At 40.3% G+C, this 27,098-nt stretch overlaps 1 protein-coding gene across 1 annotated transcript in view; it reads right to left on the bottom strand.

The window, feature by feature from the left end:
* The window catches only part of CSMD1 (CUB and Sushi multiple domains 1), a 1,361,167-nt gene that overhangs the window by 1,037,048 nt on the left and 297,021 nt on the right, over positions 1-27,098 (bottom strand). Inside the window, exon 2 of the mRNA XM_048497567.1 lies at positions 21,762-21,978. Coding sequence (XP_048353524.1) covers positions 21,762-21,978 — 217 coding nt within the window. The remainder of the gene's footprint in view (positions 1-21,761; positions 21,979-27,098) is intronic.

Below are 27,098 nucleotides of genomic sequence, written 5' to 3'. Positions count from 1 at the left end.
TGATTTCGGAAAAAAATCAAGTAAGATAGCCTGTGTTTAAATTAGCAATTGTTTCTACAAAGTTCTTCTCGAAATACTATCCTCTTGGAGCTAAACAGACCTCGTTTGAGCCTGACACAAAGCATATCGTAGCATGTATTATGGATCTTGTCGCATGACACATGAGGAATGTCTCTTGGCATTAAAAATTAAGTCAACACAGCAGCAAGTGTGAAGCCCTGAAGCTTTTAACTTCACGAATGTGTTAAGTCTTTCTGAAGAGGAAGGTATCATCACCCTTTCCTTGTGAGTTTGATCTTGTGAAGATTTATTCAGATTGGCTCCAGGAAGAAATAACTTGATCTTCGTTATTATGACCTCAAATCCAAGATCATGGTGTTTGCCAAATCTTGGCGACCTCCTTCGTGGAAAATCAATGGGAACACATTAGAACAAGGGCCATCTTTCCGCTACCTGGGGGTGATGTTTCATTTCAATCTGAAATGGTCACCTCAACTCAGCCACATTACCACCCTTGCAAAATGCAATACTGCCACGATTAAACGCTTCTTTTTCACTAAAGGAGGTCAATACATACCTTCTACAGTCAAAATCTTCAAATCCAAATTAATCCCAAAGATGCTATATGGGGCCACAATATGGGTAGGCGGCCCAATTAAAGATCTAGAAAGAATCCAGTTTAGGTTTTTTCGCAACCTTCTCAGACTACCCAACTGTGTTGTGTGTGTCAGCCTATGCCTAGAAATGCGTTTAAATCTTGCTGCCTGAGGAAACACGCACGTTTCAGCAAATGGAGAGGTGGGGAGGCCGGGCCCAGGTTTAAATAGGCCGCCAGCCCCACCTCCCAAGCCAAAGCCTCGCAAGCATAGAGGAGCTTGCAAGGCAAGGGGGAGGAGGCAGCCCCATGGAGGCGGTCCCTTCCCCATCAGCAATGGCAGCTGCGGTAAGTCACGGCTGTTCCTTATGACTACGAGAGTTTGGATATCAGCCTTGAAATTTTGGGTGCACCTCCATCACAATGCAAGGCCAGGCAGGTTAACATGGCACATGCTCACTGATTCATACCACTCCAAATGGAACCAACAAATTACAAATTATATCATAAGCTTAGGTTGCTCTGTGGAATTTTTTTCCAACCTGGATGAGATCAGTACCTTTCGCATCTTAAAACAAAGAATACTTGCTTTGGGAAGACAAAAACTGCTATCTGAAACAAACAGGTCTTGCTCACCGTTGAGCTATGGACTTCTTCCACCTGATGGATCCCTTCCGGCCTACTTCAAAACTCTCTCATCCCCATTACTGAGATGCTTTTTTATGCAAGCTCGTCTAAATGTCCTCCCCTCTGCAGTTCTCCAGGGCAGATTCCATCGTTACAAGCAAGAACTTGTCAATGTTCGCTCAACCAAGTGGAAACAACTGCTCATACACTCCTGTATTGTCCTCGCTACACAGAACTCAGGAGTCTCTAAACTGAACCTCATATTAATTCATGTCTTGCCACTTCTGAGCAAGGCAAACTACGTCTGCTTTTGAATTACTGCTGTACTAAAAGAACTGCAGACGTAGCAAAGTTTTTGGCAACAGCTTTTTCAACAACTGCACACTCCTGTTGATCACCTAATAACCTTCCTAATTGTTGTTATTGTTAGTCTGATTGTTGTTTTATCCATAAAGGATATTTGATTTGATGATACGATTTCAGAAAAAAAACAACTAAGATCACTGTTTCCACAAAGTTTCACAAAATACTATCCTCTTGGAGCTAAACAGACCTCGTTTGAGCCTGACACAAAGCATCTCGTAGCATGTATTATGGATCCTGTCGCATGACACATGAGGAATGTCTCTTGGCATTGAAAATTAAGTCAACAACAGCAGCAAGTGCGAAGCCCTGAAGCTTTTAACTCCATGAATGTGTTAAGTCTTTCTGAAGAGGAAGGTATCATCACCCTTTCCTTGTGATTTTGATCTTGTGAAGATTTATTCAGATTGGCTCCAGGAAGAAATCACTTCATCTCCCTTAGTATGACCTCAAATAGAGTACAAGCAGTAAAGCAGGGGGGAAAATCTAGTAAGGAAAACCAAAGAATACTACGTTAAAAATAATAATTCTTTCCCCCAGAGTGTCCCAGATCTTGCAAGACTGACATTTTTATTTGTTCTCTTCCTGAGGAAATTATTCAATGAAAAGAATAAGACTATGTGATTGAACTGCTGAAGCAAATGGAAATACGAGAATAGGACTGTGTTCTAAAAATAAATGTTCAGTGTGTACAGTACAGTTTTAAACTGGACGTATTGTGAAAATGGATATTATTCTAAATATATTATGTGACGTGTAGGTGAATGCTTTTGTTGGCTTTCATGAACTCTGCTGTAGGTGGATTGCTGGGTTGAGCAGTTATTTAAGGTCATAGGAAACTACTTTTGAACAATGTTTGCTTTTACAGAACTGAATAGGTAAGGCAAAATTTAAGTAAACGAAATGGTGCACACAATTTGGAAAAGTTAGTCACAACCAAGTCCCATTCTGCACTGGAATGGGGCTTGGTCACTGTGAAAATTTCATTCTTTGCACTTGTCCAGGATTTCAGATTATGCTGGATTAAACAAATACTAATCCTGGGATATACAAACTATCCCAGTCTCATCAGAATTTGTAAGTTAAGCAGGGTGAGAGACCACCACAGAAATGTAGAGTTGCTACAAGGCAAGCAATGGCAAACTACTGGATGTAGGACAGTACTGAATGTCTCCTGCCTTATTGTGTGTACACAAGAAAAACAGACATGGTTACTGATCCAAGTTTTCAGCCAAGGTGTTCCTGCCCCAAATGCTGTCAGCCCATTGGGCATCCTCTTAAGAATCCCACACTGATAACGTTAAAGTTTATAACTACAGTGTAGCTCTAAACCTTAGCTTAACCCCCATGTTGTTGTCTACTGTATTTGTCTGCGGCATGTGACAAGCAATACATTCTTTTTTCTTCAATATGTCTGAAACATATTCATAAGATTGTTTAAAGTGTGTTTTCTTTCCCTAGCCTTCTTTTTGTGGCATTTCATGATCTTTCATTTCTTCTTTTTGAATATCTGTTTACCTTTAATAGGACATTCCTCATTTAATCTGTTTATTTTATGGAATCTCTTTTTTCTTTTCAGTGTAGATGAAAACATGCCTCAAAATTTTTTATTTTTCTTTACGTTGAAATCATGTTGACTTTCACTCAACCTTTTCAAAACCTGTTCTAGATGTCTGAGATAGCTAGCCACAACTATGGTTTCCTCAGAAAGAAATTATATTTTCATTATGTAGTTGTCTCTCCTTCTCCGAAGACCCTCAACAATTCTGTCTGATAAACTGTATCCGTAAGCTTCTGAACCCCATAGTTCTAAATCTGTAGTTCCTTCTGAGCCCTGTGGCTTTTATCATAGTTGACCCATCTACAGCTGGCACAGATCATTAACAGGAATCACAACCTCCACTTGTAACAACTCTTACCTTTAAATTCTGGAAAAAAAAATTAAATCCCCAAGAACTATACCGTCGAACCTCCTATTGTCTTGTTAGGAGGATGTTTGGCCATGAATTCCAACAGATGACCCCTTTCCCCTAGTCTGAATAAACTCCCATAGCCACACTTTGTGCAACATAAAAAGACTATACCTTACAATGTATTTTGTGTTTTGTGCACAGATCCACTTACATTGATTTCTTAGTACTGGACTGTAGCCTTTGATGAATATACAATGTTCTCTCATTAATAAGCCAATTACAACTCTACCTTCTCAGCCAAATTTTAATGTAGTTTCTTAAAACAAACAGAACGGCCCAGGGATTCACAGATAAATTAATACAAAACATACTAGTAGATTTTTTCTAGATGTATTTTGTGCCACAATTTTTTTTTAATTCAAATTATTCTGGTTTAATAAAACCATTGTATCCACTTTTAAAAAAATCACATTGAATAGAAACTAACAATACAATCCAAAACAGAATTACATCTTTTTAAGCCCACTGAAGCCAATGAATTAGAGTCCACTTCTGTCTAGCACTGCCCTGAAAAATTTTATGGTTTAGGCGTTTTGAAACAAATAGCTTGAATGCAAAGATTCTTTGTTACAAACTGATAGTCTTTTAAAAATATGTCATTTGGTACCCACAAGACAACATGGCACTTCAGTGGTTTGTGTTTGCTTGTTTTGTTCAATTGATGTCTTGAACAAGTTAATTGTTTAGTCTGAAATATTCTCATTAATTAATCTTTATGCATTCATTCATTTGTTCATTTATTTATTTGATGGGCCACCCTCTTCTTCCAAGATAGGCTCAGGACAGCTCACAACAGTCTATTATACAATAATAAATTTTCATTACGTTTCAATCCCAACTCCTGGGTCACCCAAAATCTACGGTAATAAGACCAATCAGTGGAGGAGGGTGGGAAATGAGTAAAAATAAATAAAAGAGTGTGCAGAAACTATTTAAACAAAAAGGAAAAAAAAGGAAGAGAAAGGGGAAAAGAGGGGAAGGAGAGGGAAGGCGTCAGGAGGCCAGCTGAATTGGACCCTGTTGCTGCCCTCAACCATAGACCTGGCAGAATATCTCCGACTTACATGCCCTCATTTGACAGAGCATTCCACCAGGTCAGGGTTAGAGCTGAAAAGGTTCTGGATCTGGTTGATGACAGCCAGACCAGGAACCACCAGTATGTTGATATTCGATGAACACAATACCCATTGGGAGAGAAATTGGGAGAAGGAGACTGTTTAGGGCTTTAATAGCAAAACCTTAAACCTGATCCAGTTCAGTATTCCACCTGGAGCCAGTGCAGCTGATGGAGCATCAGTTGGATATACAATCTCCATAGTGTCTCCATAAAGTCCTGTGCAGCTCCATTCTGGACCAGCTGAATTTCCAGAGCAGTCTCAAGAGTAGCCCTGTGTAGAGCGAGATACAGTTGTCTAGTCTAGAGGTGACAGTTGTATGGATCACCAAGGCTTGGTCAGAGCAGGACAGATAGGATGCCAATTGCCTAACCTGATAGAGGTGGAAAAAATGCCAGTCTGACTACATTTGCAACCTGTGCCTGCATAGAAAATAAGACAATCCAGGAACACACTCAGGCTCATTCCGCACATGCAGAATAATGCACTTTCAAACTGCTTTCAGTGCTCTTTGAAGCTGTGCGGAATAGCAAAATCCACTTGCAAACAGTTTGAAAACGCATTATTTTGTATGTGCGGAAGGGGCCTCAGACTCTTAATGGTTGACATAGATCCGTGGTGGTGAACCTTTGGCACTCCAGATGTTATGGACTATAATTCCCATCAGCTCCTGCCAGCATGGCCAATTGGCCATGCTGGCAGGGGCTGATGGGAATTGTAGTTCCAATATAGGGCCTAAAGATGGTCATGGAGCTTCCAGTTTAACTGTATCAACATTAGCAGAGAGGTCCTGATGGAGCAACAAGATGTTATATTCAAAAAAGTTTGCAAATGTTGAATTCCTGACATTTGAGGATCCTTCAGTGCGGTCAGACAAGGATCTTACCACCCTAAACTATTATCCTGGACTATTGCTAGCAGATGTGTGGGAGGTCATGTAATATTCCTTTTTCATGGCCTTCACCACTATCACATAGGATTTCACAAACATCCTATAAAATGTTGCCACTTCATCTCTAGTACCAGGGGCGTAACGAGGCAGCCCTGGGCAAACTGTAGCCCTGGGCAAAACCTGAGTTAGATGCCCCCCCCATGGGCAGCCACTCCACCACGACCAAATTTTTTTTTGCACCAGGACATTGGTGCCTGCAGGGGGTGCACTTTTAGACATATCAGCACCAAAATTTCAGTATATCATCAGGAGACTGTCCTTATACTACTCCCCAGATTTGGTGAGGTTTGGTTCAAGGAGTCCAAAGGTATGGACTCCCAAAGGGGGTGCCCCATCCCCCATTGTTTCCAATGGGAGCTAATAGGAGATGGGGGCTACAGTTTTGAGGGTCCATAACTTTGGCCCCCCTGAACCAAACTGCACCAAACCTTGGGGGTGCCATCATGACAGTCTCCAGATGATACCCTGAAATTTTGGTGCTGATACGTCCAAAAATGCGCCCCCTTCAGGAACATCCTAGAAATTTGCCCAAGAATCTTTGTTCTGCATTGAGTTTTCTGTATTGTTGTCAATGGGGGTTGCAGGCTGGGGGGGCACATTTCTGAAGGCACAGTCTCAAAACTTTCAGGGTCTCATCAGGAGACTGCCCTAATGATACCCCCCAGGTTTGGTGCAGTTTGGTTCAGGGGGGCCAAAGTTATGGACCCTCAAAACTGTAGCCCCCATCTCCTATTAGCTCCCACTGGAAACAATGGGGGATGGGGCACCCCCTTTGGGAGTCCATAACTTTGGACTCCCTGAACCAAACCACACCAAACTTGGGGGGGGGGGTAGCATAAGGACAGTCTCCTGATGATACGCTGAAATTTTGGTGCCGCTAGCCTAAAAGCTGCGCCCCCTGCAGGCCAAAAATGGAAAACCACTAAAATATCCAAAAACGAACCCAGCATTTTGATGCCCCCCCACAAGGTGATGCCCTGGGCAGCTGCCCACCTTGCCCAATGGGCATTACGCCAGTGTCTAGTACTCTGCCAAATTCGCTTCAGTCATCTAAACTTCCATTTTTTTCCTCCACAGCTCCAAAGTATAACAAGGGGCTAGTTTGGAATGGGGGCAAAGAGGATGTCAGGGAATAATCTTGCTGATGGGTTCAAGGAGACAGCTATGACATTCCTCTACTAGTCCATCTAACCAGTCACTGGGAGACATCATTTCATACTGAGTATTCTGAAAACCAACTGGATTCATAAGTCACTATGTTAACTAAGGACTGGTATACCTGGGGACATATATGGAACATTCAAACATTCAGGAATCCTGATTCATCATTATTACTTGCATTAGAACATTTTGCGGTTCAGTTCATTTGCACTGAGGTTTGTGGAAGGAACTTTTTTTTTAACTCATTGAGTGCTAAAAAGGTTAATAATTTTGGATTAAGCTAAATAAAGTTCAATCATCTCCGAGCAGGGATGTGATGATCACATGTAAAACTGATCACAGCTAATTTTTGCTTCACTGATGTTCACATGCACTCCCACATAGAACTTTGCACAAAAATGTGTTCATAAGCCATACATACAAATCCCATCAAGGTTAATGTTTCCACAGTTGATCAGTGCTCAAATGCAACACAGGTGGAGAAGGAGTGGGGAAATGCCATGGCAAGCTTCACAAATGCATGCACGGTGCTCTGTACAAATAAAGACATTAAAAAACCCAGATTGGAAGGTTCAGAAAAAAGATCAAGTAACCCAGACCCCAAAACTTAGAAAGAAATTCAGATGAGAAGAATTTTGGAAGCACTCCTGCTCTGGATCCTGACTCTCCTGCACAGTGGGTTTCAGGACAGTAAATCCTACTGTCCAGGGCAGGGGAACCCAACATGATGCCTGTGTTTTTAGAAAGTAGCTGGGGCCAAGTGGGACTTTTGCCCAGTAAGGCTTCTGATTGACTGTACAGATTTTTAATAGGATGCTTTGGCAGCAACTGCACCAGCCATTTTATGCCTGGCTCTTCCTCCTGCAGAAGTTATTTTGTAGTGCTACGAGTGGGGTGAGAGGAGCCCCGCAGCAGGTACGCTCCCAGACATACCGCGGGGCATTTCTTCAGGGCAAAACTGACCTAACTAGAGTCAGTCCATGCAAGTGGTGAATTCAGTTGATCTGTGCAATTTATGCCAAGAGAGTAGTGGTAACAGTAGTGTGGAACTTGTGTCTGGGAAAGTCAAAATCCCATCAAAGCTCATTGTGAGTCCTTAAGCCAACTGCTCTTGCTAACTCTAACCTACCTCACAGGGTTGATATTGGCGAGAATAAACTGGTGGAAGGAAGAACCTTGTATATTACTTTGGGTCTCCATTGGGGAGAAAAGCAGGGTACTTCAGTAAGACTGCAACATACAGATGGCAAATTTCAGTAAATCTTTTGCAAGCATCTAATTATCAGTACATGATATGCTGCAGCTGTGATAGTTCATTATTGTTATCATCCTCACATTTCTATAAGACTAGATATAAACTGGTTTCTACCAGGTTATCTGGCATCACCACAGTCCTCCAGATATTTCTGGAGACTACACGTGTTTTTTTCCTGGATTTCAAGAGATATTTTTCAGAAGAGCTTGTATAGCACTAACTGCTTTGAAAACTAAATGCTACATACTAATGTTGCCATCTGCTATCCTTTTTTCATCTTTGGTGACATTGTTCACACCATGTACTTTAAATAGAAAAGAAGTGAAAATCTATGAGAATGTTTAAGTTAATCTCATGACTTTTCATAGGAGGCTATATTTAGGGGGGGGGGGGGCGCCATTCTCTCCCAATAGGGAAAATAAGTCTAGATATCATCAGCTGTTCACAACTGATTCTCACAGTGATCATATTCATGTACAAGCATTTTACATGATAATTCTGAGCACTTTTTTTCTTGAAATACACACGTGTTTATATAAATGTGCAGTAAGAGGCACATTACATTATACACAAATTCACGTTTTAATACTGGAAAAGCAATGTGGTAACTAAATAGCAGATTTCAAGGCATTTGGAACAGTCCAGCAACATATTTTTGATAATTTCTAGATATCAGATAAACATATTCAAACATGCACATGTTGTTTTTATGATAGCTATGGTGATAATCCCTATGTTATAGTGAGTATATGATCTTTCCTTCTCTCTCCCTTTCTGGTGGATTCTGCACAGCATAAATATAACATCTTCAGGATATAGTTAAAAGATCTGTTTTGGGATTTTGTGTTCCCACAGCATAGGAGAACAGAAGTGCTGTCAGCCAAAATGGATCTCTTTTTTTGCCTGCTGCATGGAACTCTGGTCAGTTTCACAGTGCACCCTCCCTTTTGTGTGCTGCAGGAGATTCTTTGTGCGATGTAAGGCTAATAGCAGTTGAAGGACCGATCCTCTATGAACCAGTTCATTTCCTGTTAAAAGTCACTTATGCTAGTGATCCCTGCTTCATTCACTATCAATGAATGTTCATGTGTTCAGATCCTGTTTGTGGTTTGTGATCCATACGGGTGGCTTGGCAAGGCAGACCAGGTACAATTCCCCTTGAGTGCACCATCTTCTTCTAGAGGGCCCTTGCAGCTTTAGAAGGACCTGCTCACTGGCCAGCCAATCAGAGACTGACCAGGCTGCTTGTACTGAGTGAGCAAGTATTTCATTTTTTCCACCCTGAATCTACTGACCAACCAATTTATTGGTGTCCCAAAATTCTGGCAGGAAAGAGGAATAAAAAAATATCTCTCTAGTTACTTTCACCACTTCCTGTATAATTGTATAAACCTCTATCATTTCTTTTTGTTTGGTTTGACTCTATTCCAGTAATTTATAAACAGGCACCATCTTTGAACAACGACAAATGACTCAAATAGCAATGTTGAGTTATGCCTGAAAGTTGTTAGAAATGTTTAATATTTAGGCGGTATAACAGCTATAAAGATAGAGTTCTCTCTCTCTCTCTCTCTTTCTGTTTATTTTTTTCCATGGCTGGATATAGATATTTTCAGTCCCATCCAAGTAGTCAGAAGGCTGGCTGTGGCACCATGGCCGCCCCGCCCCACTGCTCCCATATCGACTTCCTGGCAGCAGGGGGAGGCTTGCAAAGTGAAAAAGTCTCCCCACCACCAGGAAAACCCAAAGGGGCTCAATAGACTTATGGCATCTTTTTGGTGGCTGAAGTCTAAAATACCAGCCTCTAGTATTTGGAGAATGGACTTAAGTCTAAAATACCAGCCACTGGAGAATGGACGGGAGGAAGCTGACTTATGTCAGCTCCTCCTCTGGCCATGTCCCTGGTCCATTACCATTATACTGCCAGTGGCAGCAGGGGCACTGGCATGCTGATGTGGCATCTGGCATCACTTACCAGTGCCAGGGAGGGCTGTGTTGGCAGCAAGACTGTGGATTTGCCCCTCTGCCATGGTAAGTGCCCCAAGGAGGGCAAATCTGCCAATGTGCTGCTTCTACAAGTGGATTCCCCCCTCCCTTTGGATGGGGCTGCAAATTTATTTGTTTTAATCCCTTTCATTTCTTTGCCATTCAAAGGCCCAAGCTCCTCCCTTTCTGGTTTCTTGTGTCTGATGTATTTGAACACATTTTTGTGTTGTTGTTTTGCAATCTGCTGCTCGTGTTCTCTTGTGACTCACTTTATAATTAACTTATATTTAGTTTGCCAGTAAACACCTTGTCATTAGCCCAGAAATGAAATGTGATTCTATGAGCAAATCTTAGGTTTTGGGGTAAATGCTACAGAAGTCTGTCCAATTTCTAATTTATACTGAAAACCATTTTTTAAAAGAATACAACACATTAACTAATTTTTGTAGAAGATGCAAAGAAGCTAGCAAAGGGATAATAGCAGCCCTTTGTTTATCTACACTTAAGGTATATCCAATTGAAGTGCAGCCTGGTTCTTGTCATCATCCCACAATAGGCCAAACAACTGCCTGAATTATATTTCATTTTCCTATTTCCATGGTCCCCAGCCTGTCTGATAATGACACACTTATTCATGACCCATGACACACTTAGCCTTAGATGTTATTCAAAGAAAATTGGATGGTTGCCATCAACACCTTTTCTATAGATGACCAAACCAGTAACAGATGGCTATGCAAGTTTTAAATCATGTACTCTGTTACAGCACGTATTTAATTTTAAAAGTATGCCTGTGACTCCTTTCGCCCATCAAAACAGATTTCAGTGACATGGGACTTGAAGGGTAAGAACATTCTTTAGAAAATACTGCCTCGAGCAAAAGATAGACAAGTCAAATAGATATCCATGTTTTGTTCGGCAATACTGGAAATTGCTAAATACCGCTCTATATTTAAATACTGCTCTATAAAGATTTATGATTTAAAAGTAAATCTATACATTTACCTTCAGCTGTGAGAAATAAGATATATTAAGCTTAATTTTTAATACGATCTTTTTACCATAGTTAACATAGTATAAAACACCAAGGATAAGCGAGTATAGGGTCTTAATTACACTCTACATACCTGTGCCTTAATTACACTCTACATACCTGTGCCAGGTAACTAGGCCCTAAAATATCCTGGGTTCTTGCATTTTTCTCTAGTGGGGTATTGTCTTGTACTGTACAGCTAAATATACAAAATTTTCAAAATGTCTGAAACTACGAAAAAAGAGAAATTTATTCCCCTCAGCACCATGAAAATTTGAGGAGATATTGAAATATATATGTTTAATGTCCCATTAAACCTAAATTAATTTCACTGCTTTAATAAAAATGCATAATTTATAGCTTACTTAGTATATAAAATTGCATTATATGACATTTTGATGGGAATGAAAATTTATAAATACCTTACAGCCCAATTTTTTTTTTGGGGGGGGGGTTGTGAAGCACAACCTGGAGGCAGCACAGGCCTGCACCAACATGTCTGCCCACTGCACCAGTGCAAGTGGCATCTAAACTGATAGGGAGGGCAAACAGGGCAGTGGGCGGGTGTTGTACAGCTCTGCAGCACCCAATTTAAAAGAGGTTGCCTCCTTTAGAACTGTGCTGCCATAACTGAGGATGCCGGCATGACTGTAGTCTTCTACAAGCAAATCTGTAAACATATTGGGTAGTTGAGGAAAAAGTGCAAGGTATGCTACCTTAGCACATGTACCTTAGTTCCAGCTGGATACTATCTTTTTCTTTCTGTGGCTACTAGGGTTGGAGATTCGGATGTAACAAATACCAGATTCAGACCGAATCTGGGTGATTTCGGGCATGTTCGGACAAAAATTGTCCGAATGTGTCCTGCCCAAATATGAACAAATCTGAATGCAAGGTATTCGGGCTTTGGGGGGGGGGGTATTTTTTGGTGTTTTTTCATATTTTGGCCTGCAGGGGGGCCATTTTTAAAGCTAGTAGCACCAAAATTTCAGGGTTTCACCTGGTAACTATTCTTATGATACTACCCAAGTATGCTATTACCAGGAGGCCTTTGGGAGCCACCTTGAAAGTCTGGCACCTCTATCTTCAAAAATGTGCAGCCAGTGCTTACACACTCAGAAATTCCCCAGAATCTGCCAGGCTCTTCAGCAAGTTCTATAGTGGGAAAAAGTACTTTTCCCGCCATAGACTTCAATGGAGCTTTCTGTTATGCCCAGCTGGCTCTGTGGTAGAGGTTTCAATGGGAGGCACTCTGGTGGGGGTCTTACTCTGGGTGGGGGCAATTCCTGCAAGGCTGCTGGTGTGAGTATCCTGAAAGGAACCAACCAACTTTGCTAAAGTTTGCTTGGGAGGGGCAAATGCTGTGGGCATGAGGTTCACCTTCAACTGGGTGCCCACGGCATTTTCCTCTCTCACACAAACTTAGCATTAGAAATATCAGGCATGCAATTAGGTATTCAATCAGACTGCTAGCTGAAACAGTTCATGCAGCTGCAGCTTTCACTCCAGGTTCCACCTTTAAATGCCATAAACAAATGCTAGTTTATGGGTATAGTGGTTCCGACGTGCTCACAAAACTATCCTGCCCATAAGTGCTACCTTATCGTATTAATAAGGGACCTTGAAATGGACAGGGCACCCTGCGCACAAGAGCTGCATGGAAACAACTGAGAAAGTCTGAAAGTCTGAATGCAAAATATATATTAGCTATGTGCACTTGAAATTCCTTCTATGAACTTAAACATAAAACTATGAAGAGAGTTTATGGTATATTTCAGCTATGATTTATCACACAACACCACCAGCAGTTACATCCTTCTGTTGGCGCAACTCTGCTTAGTGTGGTAGCGTAGGGCAGTGATGCATGACAACAGCACTGGGATAGAACAGAACACGAAAACAGTAAAAGGAACAAGAACAGCAGGTAGGGGAAATAGAGAAATGACAACTGTCAAATGGAACAGAAGTAAATGGATGCAGGTAAAATACAGAGAAGAGGTGGGGAAAATGTCCACTAAGTAAGGGGTATGGTGAAAGCAGATAAGAAAATGGAGCAGGGGTGAGGAAACAAAAACAGAGAGAACATTCTTGTTGGTCTTCCTGTTAGCACATACATTTTGCCATGATATAGTGCTTCTAAAATCAGTAACTACTATCTCCCCTTCCCCATATAACTATTGTTGGATTATATTCTGTTGACTAAACTGTGAGGAGTCACATCATTCTGCACTAAGCTGCTTACGTGCACGTACCCCCATAGAGTGAAGGTACCAGATTTGGCTTTGGTGTTGCACAGAAAACACACTGAACCTTCTTTAATTACACTTATCACCTCACAAATAAAGAGTGAAGAGGCTAGAAGTATGTGACTTTGAAATAGACTGGCTATTATGAATTTATTTTTTCTAGTTTTTGTTATGGCATTTATTTAATCAATATTCACCCTCTACACTCTCATTTTTGTATAATATATTTTGACTGTACAACTCTCAGGCCAATAGCTAATCTGTTCAAATTCCTTTTCTCATATTTTACTACAGCTAAGTCAACAGGCCATATAGTTTTGTGCTGCCAGGCAACTTGCTTACTCAAGAGACCACTTCAAAGTGGCTCCAAACGTAAGAAGTCAGATTCACCTTTGCTAGAAGGCCACCTTTTCTGTTTCCATCCTTTAGCACTCTCTTGGGTTGTCATTTAACTCAGATTTAAGTACATATCCAGGGAGCAACAAAGCATCTTGTGCACATGTAAGACCTTTTCTGAAACTACAGAACATTAAAAAAAATTTTTTTTTAAATCACAACCTTTCTTCAAAGTCTCTTACAGATAATAGTGGTTGGAGCAGTAACAGTATAAATGAGTACATTATTTGCATTGCTAAAAGTTCAAGGAACATGACAAGTAAGATAAAGTTTCCCACTGAAGATATGTCGCTGCTCTAAACCAGTAGTTAAAAGAATGATCTTACTTCAATACAACCACAAAGAGAATTAACAAGTGTGCCCTGGCAGCCGAAACCAAGGTAGCAAGAGGTTATACTGTATGTTGTGCTATTCATATTGGAAAAAAGCACCTGGTGAAAGGATGCTAATTGTACAAAAACAAATACTTACAAATGAATATGGGCATATGATTCATGTTGATCGATATACTACATTAAAGTTATAGTTTCAGCTCACACTTATCTAAGAAGCTACATATAGAGAAAAATCCAAAGTGTGTTCCCTCAGAACTAAGTCTCATTGAGTTCAATGGAGTTTTGTTCCTTGTAAGTGTGTTTAGAATTGCAGTTTTTCAGAGTAAAGTGTAACTTCAGTTATGAGAAAGGAAAAAAAATCTGATTTACAAAATGCATGTTTGTTAGGAAAAATTAGTTGGTTAGAATGAATCTGATCTTAATTTATTGGATTTGATTGTTGATAGCGAGTCCGTGTACAATATTACACTTTTTAGAGTTGTTGTAGTTTCCTGGTTTACTTCTATAACCATAGAGCTTCTGCTGACTCCTAGAGCAGCATGACATCACTTTTGGTTGACATTGTTGTTAAAGCTGACATTGATGTTAAAGCTCTCCTAGGGCCTCACCCCCAGTCCCCAGCTGGATGCTAGTTATGGCCTAGAAGCCCTACCTAGTCACAGGTGTACTAGAAAAGTTTAAATGTTCTTGTGGTATTGTAAGTTTTTGAGATGACATCTCTTGCAAAGTCTCTAATCACTTGGTGGGATTTTTTTTTCAGAGATGGACATTCTGATTTTTCAAAAGGCTATGCCAATACAAGTGTCGCTGGAATTAATACAGTTGCTAAATGAAGTACTTTGAGAAAAGCAGCTTTAGCTAAACAAATTCTGAACTAATTAATGGATATGAAGATAAATGTTTCTGTTAGAGGTTAAGATCTCAAGCAAGTCAGTCACCTCCAAAGGGATAGTAATTCTAGTCTGTTTCCTGGAAAAGAAACAGAAGTCTTGTGACACCTAAAATACCAGCAATCTTTATTCTAGTGTACATTTTTATGTGTTAGAGTTCACCAGACTATACTGTGAAATGCTTAAGTTAGAATAAAAGTTTGTTAGCCTTTAAGGTGCCCATCTCTTTTTTGTTCTTCCATTCTATTGACTCTAAAAGCATTTGGTATTAAAATTAGCTACACGTTTGATATGCCCTGCTGCTCAAAAAACAATGCTTGAGCAAACTGTCTGTCATCAAGAACTACCTTTTAAAGATAGACATTCCAGAAGGTTTTCTTTAGTTTTCCAATATGTGCCTACATGTTAAGCAAGTCAGCATGGTAGCACTGTTCCCATACTTGATCAGGAGAAGAGGGATATAGTTTCAGATCCACATTTGGTATGAAACTCAATAGGTGACCTTAGGCCATTCATTATCAAGCTAACTTGCTTCATTGATTTGTTGTGAGCTTAAAATGGAAAGGAGGGAATTCTGCATTCTGTCCTGAGATCCTTGGAGGTAAGTTGGGAAGAATGGATGGAAGGATATATATTTTAATCTGAATTAAACAGGAACTCTGTAAAATAAGGATGCTGTAATTATTCTGGATGAATTTCTAAAGCGCATAATGATGTGTGTTCTGTCCCCCAAGTAAAACAATCTAGAGGTGTCCTGTTCTTGGTTGGAACAGAGTGGGAGACACACCAACAAGGTTTAACAGTTCAAAACAAGGTTTATTGCTTAGAAGAATTGAGACCCTAACTCCTCCCAGGGTCTGACTAAGATAAAGTACTTGCTTGACTGGAACAGTTTGAGGGTTGAGACTTTGATTCTTTCTTTGACTTCTTCTAAGAAAGTCCATTTGTCTGTGCTTCTTCTGGGTTCTTTGAGTGTCCTTTATTTGGATTCTACTTTCTGTACACCTTAACTTTATGCTATCTCTATACACCTTGGAGGTAACATATATTATAGCCTTCCAACTATCCTAGGCACCTTAGACTGACTGACTGACCAGGAGGATTACTGGGTAATAACATGAAGACTGCCTCTAGGGAAATTTCTTAAACAGACAGGGTCTACTAAAATTCCCTCCTTTAGAATACTATAAAAAGGAATAAATCCATAGGGAAACTGATGCTTAATGAGAAAATAACAGATGCTTCTGTGGGGGCATAACTATGTGTTCTGTACATGCTTTGAACATACATATGCAGAGCTCCTCAATAATGATTGATAACAGTTGATGAATTGCTTATGTAGTACCATTTACTTGAAGGGTTGTTTGGCAAACATCAGAAAACCATCTGATAAGTAATGAAGTAATGAAGAAAGTGACAAACTTGGATAATATATAAGTATGCAGTAGAACTAATACAAACATACCAATAACCCAAATTACAAAGATAGTAAAACAAAATCTGTGTAAGATTACAGTTTACCAGTTTTTCATAGAACTGAATGAACACGGACTAGGTATATTTTAGTCCAGACACTGTAATATTAAAATAAATTGAAAATTAGGACAAAAATAGTTAGATCTAAAATGTCATATTTGTTTCAATGCAAATCTAAAGATGGTAACACAAAATTACAAAGTGATTCAAAAGCTGATTTCAAAGTAATTGAAAAATTGTTTGTCATGCTAACCAATGGTATGGCTAGATGGAAATGTAATATCTGACTGGAGCCAATACATTATATTAAAATACGTATTATTTCGTGTTTCATCATTCAGTGATTGGATGGAAGCTGAGTGCAATTTTTAAAAATAAGTTTCATTTGGAAATTTATGAGACCTTTATAACAATCTGTTTAATTATGAAACTGAAGAAATAAAATCACTCAGGGAGGCTGTACTGGTTCCAGAGCAGGGTGTCTCTAACATCCTAAATCAGTTGTTTCCCTGCCAAATCCAGGATTTGGGCTGCAACACCAATAGTTTTCATTAGAATAATCACAAATAGTTCAAAAACAGAGTGAAACATTTTCAGTAACTGAATACCATGACTGCTTAGGACAAGACATAATGCTGACATTTTGCTAACTAGCACTCTTATTGGATAATCTCACTTTACAGTTTGTGCAGTTCGCACACAAGAAGGAAGAACAATACTTCCTACCGTTAGAAGCAGTAGCCTGTCTAGGGTGCTGTTTGTTCAACCTGTTTCCAGCTTTAGGAAACAGACATAATTCCTTTTTTTAAAAAAATCTATATATGAATGGTGACAAAACATGAGCAGGTAATATTTTCAATTTTTCAGCTACAAAGCAAAATATTATCGTGAGTCTTAAATATCATGTGGATTGTAAAACGTCTCTAAGTGACTGTTTTAGTAGATTATATCTTCCACTGATACAGGTGTTTGAACTGGCAGATTACATTTGTTGATACGTTGACTTTTCCTGGCAGCTGAAATGTATCTGATATAGTATTTGATTACATTCCCTCAAGATCCTACATTTTAAATATAATTTGTTGGCAGGAGTATTTCATGATAAACAGAAATGTATGGTAAGTCAGACAAATTATCAGCACTTTAACCTTTCTGCAGTATGTAGAAGTTTTTCCTTAGGGGACAATTCATCTTTGAAAATACGTTATTCCACTTCATATAATATTTACTTTATTTAAATAACTTTATTTAAATAACTTGTATTCATCCTTTTCCAAAGGCTAAAAACATTAATGCTATTTCAAAACGCAGCCAGTAATATGCAATGGCACAGACAACAACATTAAACTAATTCCATGATATAAACATAAACATCTCCATCATGGAAGAATAATTTTCAGCCCCATCCATGAGTCCCAGTGACACGTGGAGGCTTCACAAGCATGACATCCTCCCCATCCCCATGGTGTGAAATAGGCATATGCCACCCCAAAGGGTTGTGTAAGTCGCACCTTGCAGCTGCCACCATAATGTGCTGGATGGCTGGAGGAGAACTGACTAATTTATTTAATTTATATACATATCGTTCTCTGAGAAATCTCAAGGGATGTCTGGGAAGTTCCCAGATATATATCCACTAGTTCTCAGATATATATCCACTAGTAGAGGCTTTAACATTAAATATTTAAATATTTTTAAAGAATTATTAAAGAATTTGTGCACACACAAAACAACATATAGATTAAGCAGTGTTACTTTCAACCCATAATTCTTAATATTGTGACCTCAATGTTATTCATGTGTATTTTCAGGGCTGTTATAAGTGTTGTTAATTGTGCAGCTGAAATAAGCTCTTCAAAGTGTAAGAGACAAAGAGTATATCCTTAGAGCTTTTTGTTCTAATTTAATTAGAACTTGCTATTTTAGTGATTGTACTCATTATTTGCATTTTCCTCATTAGAGTGATTGTCACAGTATAGCCCACTGAGTCACAGATCATCGTTCTTTTGCACAGTGCTTTTAACTAATGGCCTACATATCATTTTCGAAAGGAAATCTCCATGGAGGTAGCTTTGAGATGCCAAGTATTCCTATTATATTGCTGAAAGGTATAAGTTACTATTGTCTTGCTGTAGTGCTTAAATTGATTTTTCATTAGGTACAAGAATCTAAACACTTTGTTTAAGCTTACTGGATTTAACATGTCTATAACTGGACTGCAGATGCTACAGATTGCATAAACCACTTGATTGACACAGATAGTCCAAGAGTCGATTCCATGAACAAGGTCTGTCCCTTCACTTGAATTTTTATGATATGAGCAAGGATTTATAACAGAGGGCTTTGGATACATGGGAATTTTTTTTTTTGGTGGGGGATGGGAGGTGATATCTAAGGGATGTCTGGGAAGTTCCTAGACATATATCTACTAGTAGAGGCTTTAACATTAAATATTTAAAAAAATTATATTAGGATTGCTTTTGAATTTTCTTATGCCGGAATCCTCCTCAAAATATGGCTCACCAGTCTGAATTGCACCTGCTTAGAACATAACCCTACAAGCGTCTTTCAACCAAATCCTGTGGGTTGGGGAAGGATGGGTACACATTTGGATACATTATCAATACTAGAAAGAATGGATCCCAAAACATACTAAAACATATATAACATGCATCAAAATATGCATTGTGTGAATAACTGCACAAAGTTCATAGATACTTATGGTGGGCACTTGACTCAATCAAACAAGAGAAATATCGGGCCAGAATAATAATGGTATTGTTTAAAGTTGCTGTTGCGCATCGCATGGAGGTGCAGCGGGGTTTTTTTTGTTCCTTACCTCAGTCAATGTGTAGCTACATGGGCAGGCTGGCATGGACCCTCACAGCCATGCTGATGTCTTGCGATGCTGCAAGACATCCCTGTGACCCCCACACGGCTACGCAGCTGCGAGGTGGGGACTTTTAAAAAACAGGAAGCTCAGCTGATTCCTGTGGCAGCCAGCGTGATTCTTGGAAAACCCATTTTTTGGGGCGGGGGAACACGGGGCAGAGTTGTGTTAGGAGTAGGAACCGCATTTATGGGCCCATGTGGAAAGGGTCTGAGGATCACTGAACCCACATGGAGGAACAGCTATGTTAATGGGGGGTGGGGCAAGTGAAGACAGGCAAGAAGATGAAATCATTCCTCCTTTCCCTTCCACAAGAGCAGCTCCAATGTCTCTCCTCACTCCATCTCCCTGATTCATTTGCCTATTTCTCCATATGAGTCCCACAACATCCAGAATTGGGTTTCTGGGGTCAGAAGAGGCTGCAGAAATGTTAAGGAGTATGATAAAATGCTGTGTATTTTTCATGCATTGGATGCACTTGTGCTCAAATCAGAAAATCACATGCACACATGGCATACCTCTTGACCACACAGAGTAACACATGTTTCTAGTGGTCACTCACATTATGATTTCAGACACTCTCTCATCAGATTTGTAACCAATACTCTCTATGGTAGCTGGAAGTAAATTGTCAGCATTACTGTTTTAAAATTGGCAAGCTATATTTTATAAATATGACACTGACTAACACTTTTGCAACTGTATTTTGTACCAATTGAAGCTTATGAGCAATCTTTAAAGATATTACGCGGAGTCCTTTATATAACCTGGACATTATTGGAACATGGAAGAAGGTGGCCAGTTCATACATACTATTTAAAGACAACATTTGGATACCACACTATCTGTTAATGTCCAAGACAATTTATAGCAGAATTTATACCATATCATAATACTATCGAAAAAGAGCATTAAAACACGCAGTACTGACATAAAACCTTTTAAAAACAGCTCAATAACAGCAAATAACTGTTTACTAACAAAATGTAAGAAAATTTAATTTCACAATTTATAAAAATGGAAGAACAATAAAAAGGAATTAAAAACTACAAAGCCGCAGAATTATATAAGTAATACTCTGAGAAAAGAAATTAATAGAACACCGGGGATAGCAAGACTTTTTACCTATAGCTGGCGAAAGGTAAACATGGAGGACAAGAGATTCCAAAAACTGGTACTTGCAATTGTCCCCAGAACTAGATTGAAAGCTAATGTACTTATCTGAAGACGGAAAAGATGTTGTTTGCATAGTCTATTCCAGACAGCAATCTAACTGCCTTATTCAGAACAATCTGCATTTTCTAGGCAGTCTTCAAAAGCAGCCACGCAATGAGTCTGCAGAAGCAATCTAACCTGGAGCTTGGATAGTAGTGGCAAGATATCACACTCTGAGGAATGGCCATAGCTGCATACGATGAACACACTACAGGCCTATATCAGAGAAATTGGCAGGGACTAATCAAGTAATGCCACTGAATCACAAATTTGCTCTTTCGGAGAAAGAGAAATGGGGGTCCTCCTCACCCTCTTTGAGCCTGCAAGCTCGTTTCTAATTCTGAAAGGGAGTGGTGAGTGCCACTCAAACATGGTAGCTGCCAGAGATGGGGGCACATGCAATACCTCTCTTTTTGGCTTGTACCTCTCATGGCTAACACAGAGAACACATACATCTGCCTCTTCCAGAGTCTGAGATCAGTCTTTCAGTGTTTGTGGGAAGCATGACTAAGAATACCAACCTCCAGGTAGCATCTGAAGATTTCCCACTACTACAATTCATCTCCAGACAGCAGAGATGGTTCCCCTGGAGAAAATATCTGCTTTGGATGGTGGATTCAATGGTATTGTACCCTGTATAGATCTCCCACCTCTCCAGGCTCCACTCCTGACAACTTAAGCATGGCCCAGCCAATGGTAAGACAGCAAAGCTGGAGAAAGTGGGGCAGGATTTTGCTTCTATGTCCAGTTCCTTGGATTCTAAGACTAGAATAAACTGTCCCTCTGCTATGTAAAATAAACTCATGGTAGCAGACATCCAGAATAGACTCATAGTCAAAACTGCTGTTTGCTACGTTATCTCTTCAAACATTTTCACTGATTTTGCGACATTTGCTTTAGCAACACAATAAAGTTCTTCTACATAAACAAGGCACGTCATTGCCTCAAACAATACTTTTTATGGTTCTTGACAATCCTGTTCCTAAATAGAACATGGCAAGTAACAAACAGTAAACTTTGATTGCTTAAGTAGAAAAAAATGATTTATGACACAGTGAAGAAACATTGACATTTTGGAAAAATAGCCTACGTTGACTTTGAAAACAACAAAACTGCAACCATGAGTAGTCAATCTCTCTCTAAGCCTATGTGAGCTGAAATATAAAAGGGGGTGAAGTTACCACCCACCAAATATCATACCACACGATGGAAGTTTTATGAATGCTATAAAATATAGCTAAAAGTTACTTTACCTCACTTTCAGGTTTCCTTGCTGTGGCTGTCCATCATAAACTGACAAAATATCAAAATCTTCTTCAAGGGCAAAAGTGTGAAAAGACAATTGTATCCTGTTACGCTCTCCTGTGATAATGATCCATGTGCAATTGGCATAATTTGGATAGCCATGAGGAAATCCAGGACTTTCTATTGTACCGTTTGGACCCTGTACTAAACCTCCACAGTTCTGACCTGAAAAACAAGAAGAAAACATACAATTCAATATAGAAGCACTTTCTCGCTTTAATGTTTCTTTCACTGTTCTGCAAGAATAAATACAAGCATTAATGCACAAGGACACCCAGTATTGAAAAGTCAGTGTTCCAAAGCACGTATCAAGCTATTCATTTAATCTCATATTCATCTACACCAGGGGTAGGGAACCTGCGGCTCTCCAGATGTTCAGGAACTACAATTCCCATCAGCCTCTGTCAGCATGGCCAATTGGCCATGCTGGTAGGGGCTGGTGGGAATTGTAGTTCCTGAACATCTGGAGAGCCGCAGTTTCCCTACCCCTGATCTACACAGTCAGGAGGTATATATATCCTGACTGATATTTGTACGATCATTTACATCTTACAACTCCATCTTTAAAAAACAATTGCCCTCAGAGACTGTTAGTAGGCAACCATGCAGTAGTGCCAGAGTTCAAGCCTTGGTTTCTTTGGGGAAAAGGCAGGGGCAGGAAGAAGGGGCAGGGTCACTATAGGGCTGTTTTGGTCTTTGGGGCATAGTTCATTGGACCCAGGCCTACCATCAACCACTGGGCAACTTGCCACCACATGACTTGCATGACTCAATAACAGTTGCCCCCATAAGCTAGTATGGTGTAACTGACAGTTTCAATCTGGAAGATCCAGGTCTGAATCCCCACACAAGTCAGTCGCATATTTCAGTCTAAGCTAGGGATGTCAACATTTAGGTAGGGCCTTGTGAGCTCCCTAAGTTACAACTGATCTCCAGACGACAGAGATGTATTCTCTGAAGAAAATGACTGCTTTGGAGGGTGGATACTTTGCATTATTTCTTGCTGAAGTATCTCCTCTCCCCAAACTCCACTGTATCAGGTTGTAATCCCAAATCTCCTTGAATTTCTCAACCAGGAGGTGACATAACATGCATCACAGGAGAAGAAGAGGAAAATTATGTACACTGCTTGAGGTCTCCACTGGGGACAAAGAAAGGACACAAATGTACTAAATAATTAATAAAAGTTACTGAAGATGGGGGGCAGATAAAACATAGGTTGGTGGGTGGGGAAAGAAAGAAACAGGGAATGCTATGGGCATGGGAGCTCGCTCGACGGGAGAAATTGGATGTGGAGTGGAGTGCAGGGGAATGTAAGGTGCTCCCCACAAGGCTTTGCGAGTTCCCTACTGTGTAACTGGGTTCAGCCTGGCTGGCACTATTCAACTGGACTGTTCTTTTTCAGGGAAGAGGCTGCCAGAGGAAGGGAAAGAGGGAAAGCTGAAGGTAATTGTAATGGTAATGGTAGGTTAGCTGATGGGTGAGCAGGAGAGAAGGAAGCAGGAAAAGGGAGAGAGGATTACAGGAGGGGGTGGAAGGAAATAGTGGGAGAGTGAAAAATGAGATGCCCCCCCCCAAAGTTCTTGCAGATCTGTCATTTATTTCTAAACTATGTAGATTTGATTTTTCACAGCTTTCAGTTACTTCAGCTCATCTGTATCATTTCTTTTCCTTTATATTGCCAGTGTAGATACATATTCATAATATATGGTAATGGGAGCAACATTGATTCATATCATAACAGGCATTTTTTGGACTATTAATTTTTTTAACCTGTGAAGATATTGGTGTACAAGTAAACAAAAGAGGGAAGACAACCTGACCAGACACTCTGAGACCAAGCTGAGGAAGCTAGGGCCACCAACACCTCAGGACTCATCTCCATCCACTTGGTAAACAAGAGGCCTTGCAAGCTGTGCAGAACAGTGTGTCACTGTTCAAAATGTATGCCACTTCTGTATACAGGATTATATTGAGATTCCTCTTGTGCCCAGAAGTTCATATGTGCATCAGTTATATAATTAAGAAAGACAATCTTGCTACAATCATACACACAACCACATCAATTAGGGTTTTTTTACAGTATTTTATTAATGTACCAATACATACTGATAGTATGGAGGAAAGAGAAGACGTAAAAGAAATGAAAACTAGGACAACATAATCCTATGTTAAAAGATCTCACCAATGTACAAATGCTGCATCATTTTACATTTTGAAATGTGCAGTTCTGCCACCTTCAAATATTTGGGGCAGGGTGCAGAACTGGCGAGGCAAAATACAATTTACTCATGCTTAGAAACACCATCTTCTTTTATTAAGTTGCTTCAGCTCTGAGATCCTGAAAACACTCTGTCTAAGGCTGAGTTTCATGCATTTTAGAGCTAAGCCTTGGAGAGCCTTGGCACAAATTAAATCCTGAACTTCTCTCTCTCTCTCTCTCCACACTAACTACTTCTCAAGCAACAGCCAGCGGGAATAAGTAATGTGGCTTGGTGTGATCACATTAATATTGCTAATGCTGAGTACATTGTTCCTGGAATAGCTAAACCCCATGCTGGGACCTCAGTAAAGCCTTAATTACCCAACTTCAAGTTGCAGTTTAGGTACTAAAATATTTGATCATGTCTTTATTCAAAGGCCTTATTCTGTGGCAGTATTGTAGTAGCTAGAAAACTGGACTTTGGCCTTTTCCACCTACAGATTACCACAGATTTTCCCATAACTCATAAACTATGAGTCTTGGGAATGTTTTCTGTGAACTCATTTTGCACATGCACACACCCTCCCCCATCATTTTGGGGTTTTTCACACACTTATCTCTTTAGTTACATTTATTCCACAGCTGAAAAAAATGTGCTGGTGATGGGATGTTACCTGCAGAGGCAGAGCTGCAATGGGGACATTTCAGGCAACTTACCCCAGGCGTTCATATGCAGTCACATGTTGGGGGTGGGGTGGGGCATGTCGGGGGCATGTCAGGGTGAGGGTGGGGCACGCAGGCAGTTCATGTCTCGGGCGCAGTTTCCCTTCCCTTCGTCATTGTTTATCTGTGATACAGAAGAACAGCCCTCCCCCTTTTTTTGGTGCAGGTGCTCTGATATTACCATACAGTTATGTGTTGAAGTGTCAATTAAAAAATGTCTCAGCTTCCATTTCTACTACTGAGAGCTATCAAACCAAATTTGAAGCCAAAACAACTCCTGGAGCAGGAGCAATTACCCGAAGGAACAGAAACAAGCCCATTCCACCCCCACCACCCCCAAGGACCACATTTTCCAGCTTAATTTGAACTGCAGTAACATACAATCGAGCACTTCTCAAACACATGCAACAATTACTCAAAATTTCAAAATGGTGAAGTGGTTAAGAGCGGTGGACTATAATCAGAACTGGGTTTGATTCCGCTCTCCTCCACATGAGCAGTGGTCCTGATCTAGTGAACTGAGTTTGTTTCCCCACTCATCTATGAAGCCTGCTGGGAAACCTTGGGCTAGTCACAGAACTCTCTCACCCTTTCCATACCTCACAAAATGTCTGTTGTGGAGCGGGAAGGAGTTTGTAAGCCACTTGAGACTCCTTACAGTTGAGAAAAGTGGGGTATAAGTCCAAACTCTTCTTTTTCTTCTAGCATTACATTGGTAGTTGAATATGAAATTGACAAAGTTGATCTGCCTGAATGTTAAGATCACAAGTTCGACATGAAATTAACAAAGATGTATAGAAAAGGCCTTTTCTGGCATGGTACCCCACCAAGGTCCCTGTCCTCTCCAGTCTCCACTTCCAAATCTCCAGGAATTCCCCAGCCTGTATCTGGCAATCCTACCCCCATTTCCTGCCAGTGGCCTAGGGGTTACCTGGAAACCCTAGTGGCAATTTCCAGGAGGCGTTGGGGGGGGGAGGGAGGGGAAGTACAGAATATGAAAGTGGAGATACCTCATGTGCATCATCTGGAATTTGCATCATGTGATGCAACTTTTTGGTTTGAACCCAGCAGTCATTTGGGTGTCACATGACCCTCTAGGAATTTCTCCACAGTGATATGGGAAATTCCTACAGTGTTCTATGATGCCAGCCCCTGCCCTCATTTTGGCCCTGGTGCTCTACTGATCATAGTAGGAACCCAGAGGCTTGGAATGAGAGATTAGCCATCACAGCAGACAAATTTGTCTCCCTTAGATTTGCCTACCTCCAGATCAGACTTAAAATCTTCCAACTGGTCGCTAGACTAAAGAAGGTCCACATAAGATAATGGCAGCTTCAGATGGTGGACTTTATGGCATCACAATTGTGCTGAGATCATATCCCTCCTCAAACCTTAACTTCTCCAGGCTCCACCCCCAAATTTTCAGGAATTTTCCAACCTTGGGTTGGCTACTCTACCTCAGTGACGTAGTGCCCATGGGTGGGGGGCACAATGCCCCAGGCAGAGCGCGACGAAGGCATGGCTGGGCCATCATGGGGGTGTGAAATAGTTCAATGACGGCTGAATTCAGCAGATTGTACCTAGTTCCATTATCCAAAAGAGCATTTATGACTGGCTCTAACAGATTTCCTTTTGTGATATAATGGTTATAAAATTCATCCTTCAGGCCAATTATCCTTCAGGCCAATTATCCTTCAGGCCAATTGGGTTGAGGCCTGGTGTAGCATTCCAGGGGCATTCCAGGGTGGGGCGGGCGACGCCGCGGCAGGGGCGCAGGGTGCGCGCGCCCCCCAAACACGGTTTCCCCTTGCTGTATCATCATTTACTGTATCATTTACTTCCTTTACTGTATCATCATTTATATGAATTGAACTGCTCACTTGCTATTGCCTCACTAACATCTTCCTCATAGGATCATTGTGAGGATAAGATAGGGTAGCACTTGCACCTCTTCCTATCTGCATTGGTTCCTTAGGGGAAGGGCTGGATACAAATTTAATATACTTAATAATCAAATAATATTCAGATATACCTTTTATTTTGTTCACTAAGAAGAAGCACATGTCCTTGCAATGCATAACATAACACTGAATCTTAACAGAAAACAATGATGTGCAGGGATAAAAGAATGAATGCATGGCCTCTAAATTGAACTGTCTATAGAAACCTCATTTCGGAATTCTTCTATTTTGTGGCTGAATCCTAATGTTTAGTGCTGTACGAATTTATTCCCAGTTATATCGTGCAGAACCTTACAAAGGCATATAGCATATTAATAGGCAGTCTCGTAGCAAGTAGCCATGGTTTACCATGAACACTTTTTTCTATCCATCTTGCTGTGCTCATTAATGCTACAAAT

The sequence above is a fragment of the Sphaerodactylus townsendi genome, linkage group LG01, assembly GCF_021028975.2.
Source record: "Sphaerodactylus townsendi isolate TG3544 linkage group LG01, MPM_Stown_v2.3, whole genome shotgun sequence".
Lineage (NCBI taxonomy): Eukaryota > Metazoa > Chordata > Lepidosauria > Squamata > Sphaerodactylidae > Sphaerodactylus > Sphaerodactylus townsendi.
This window is presented reverse-complemented; position numbering and strand designations above follow the sequence as displayed.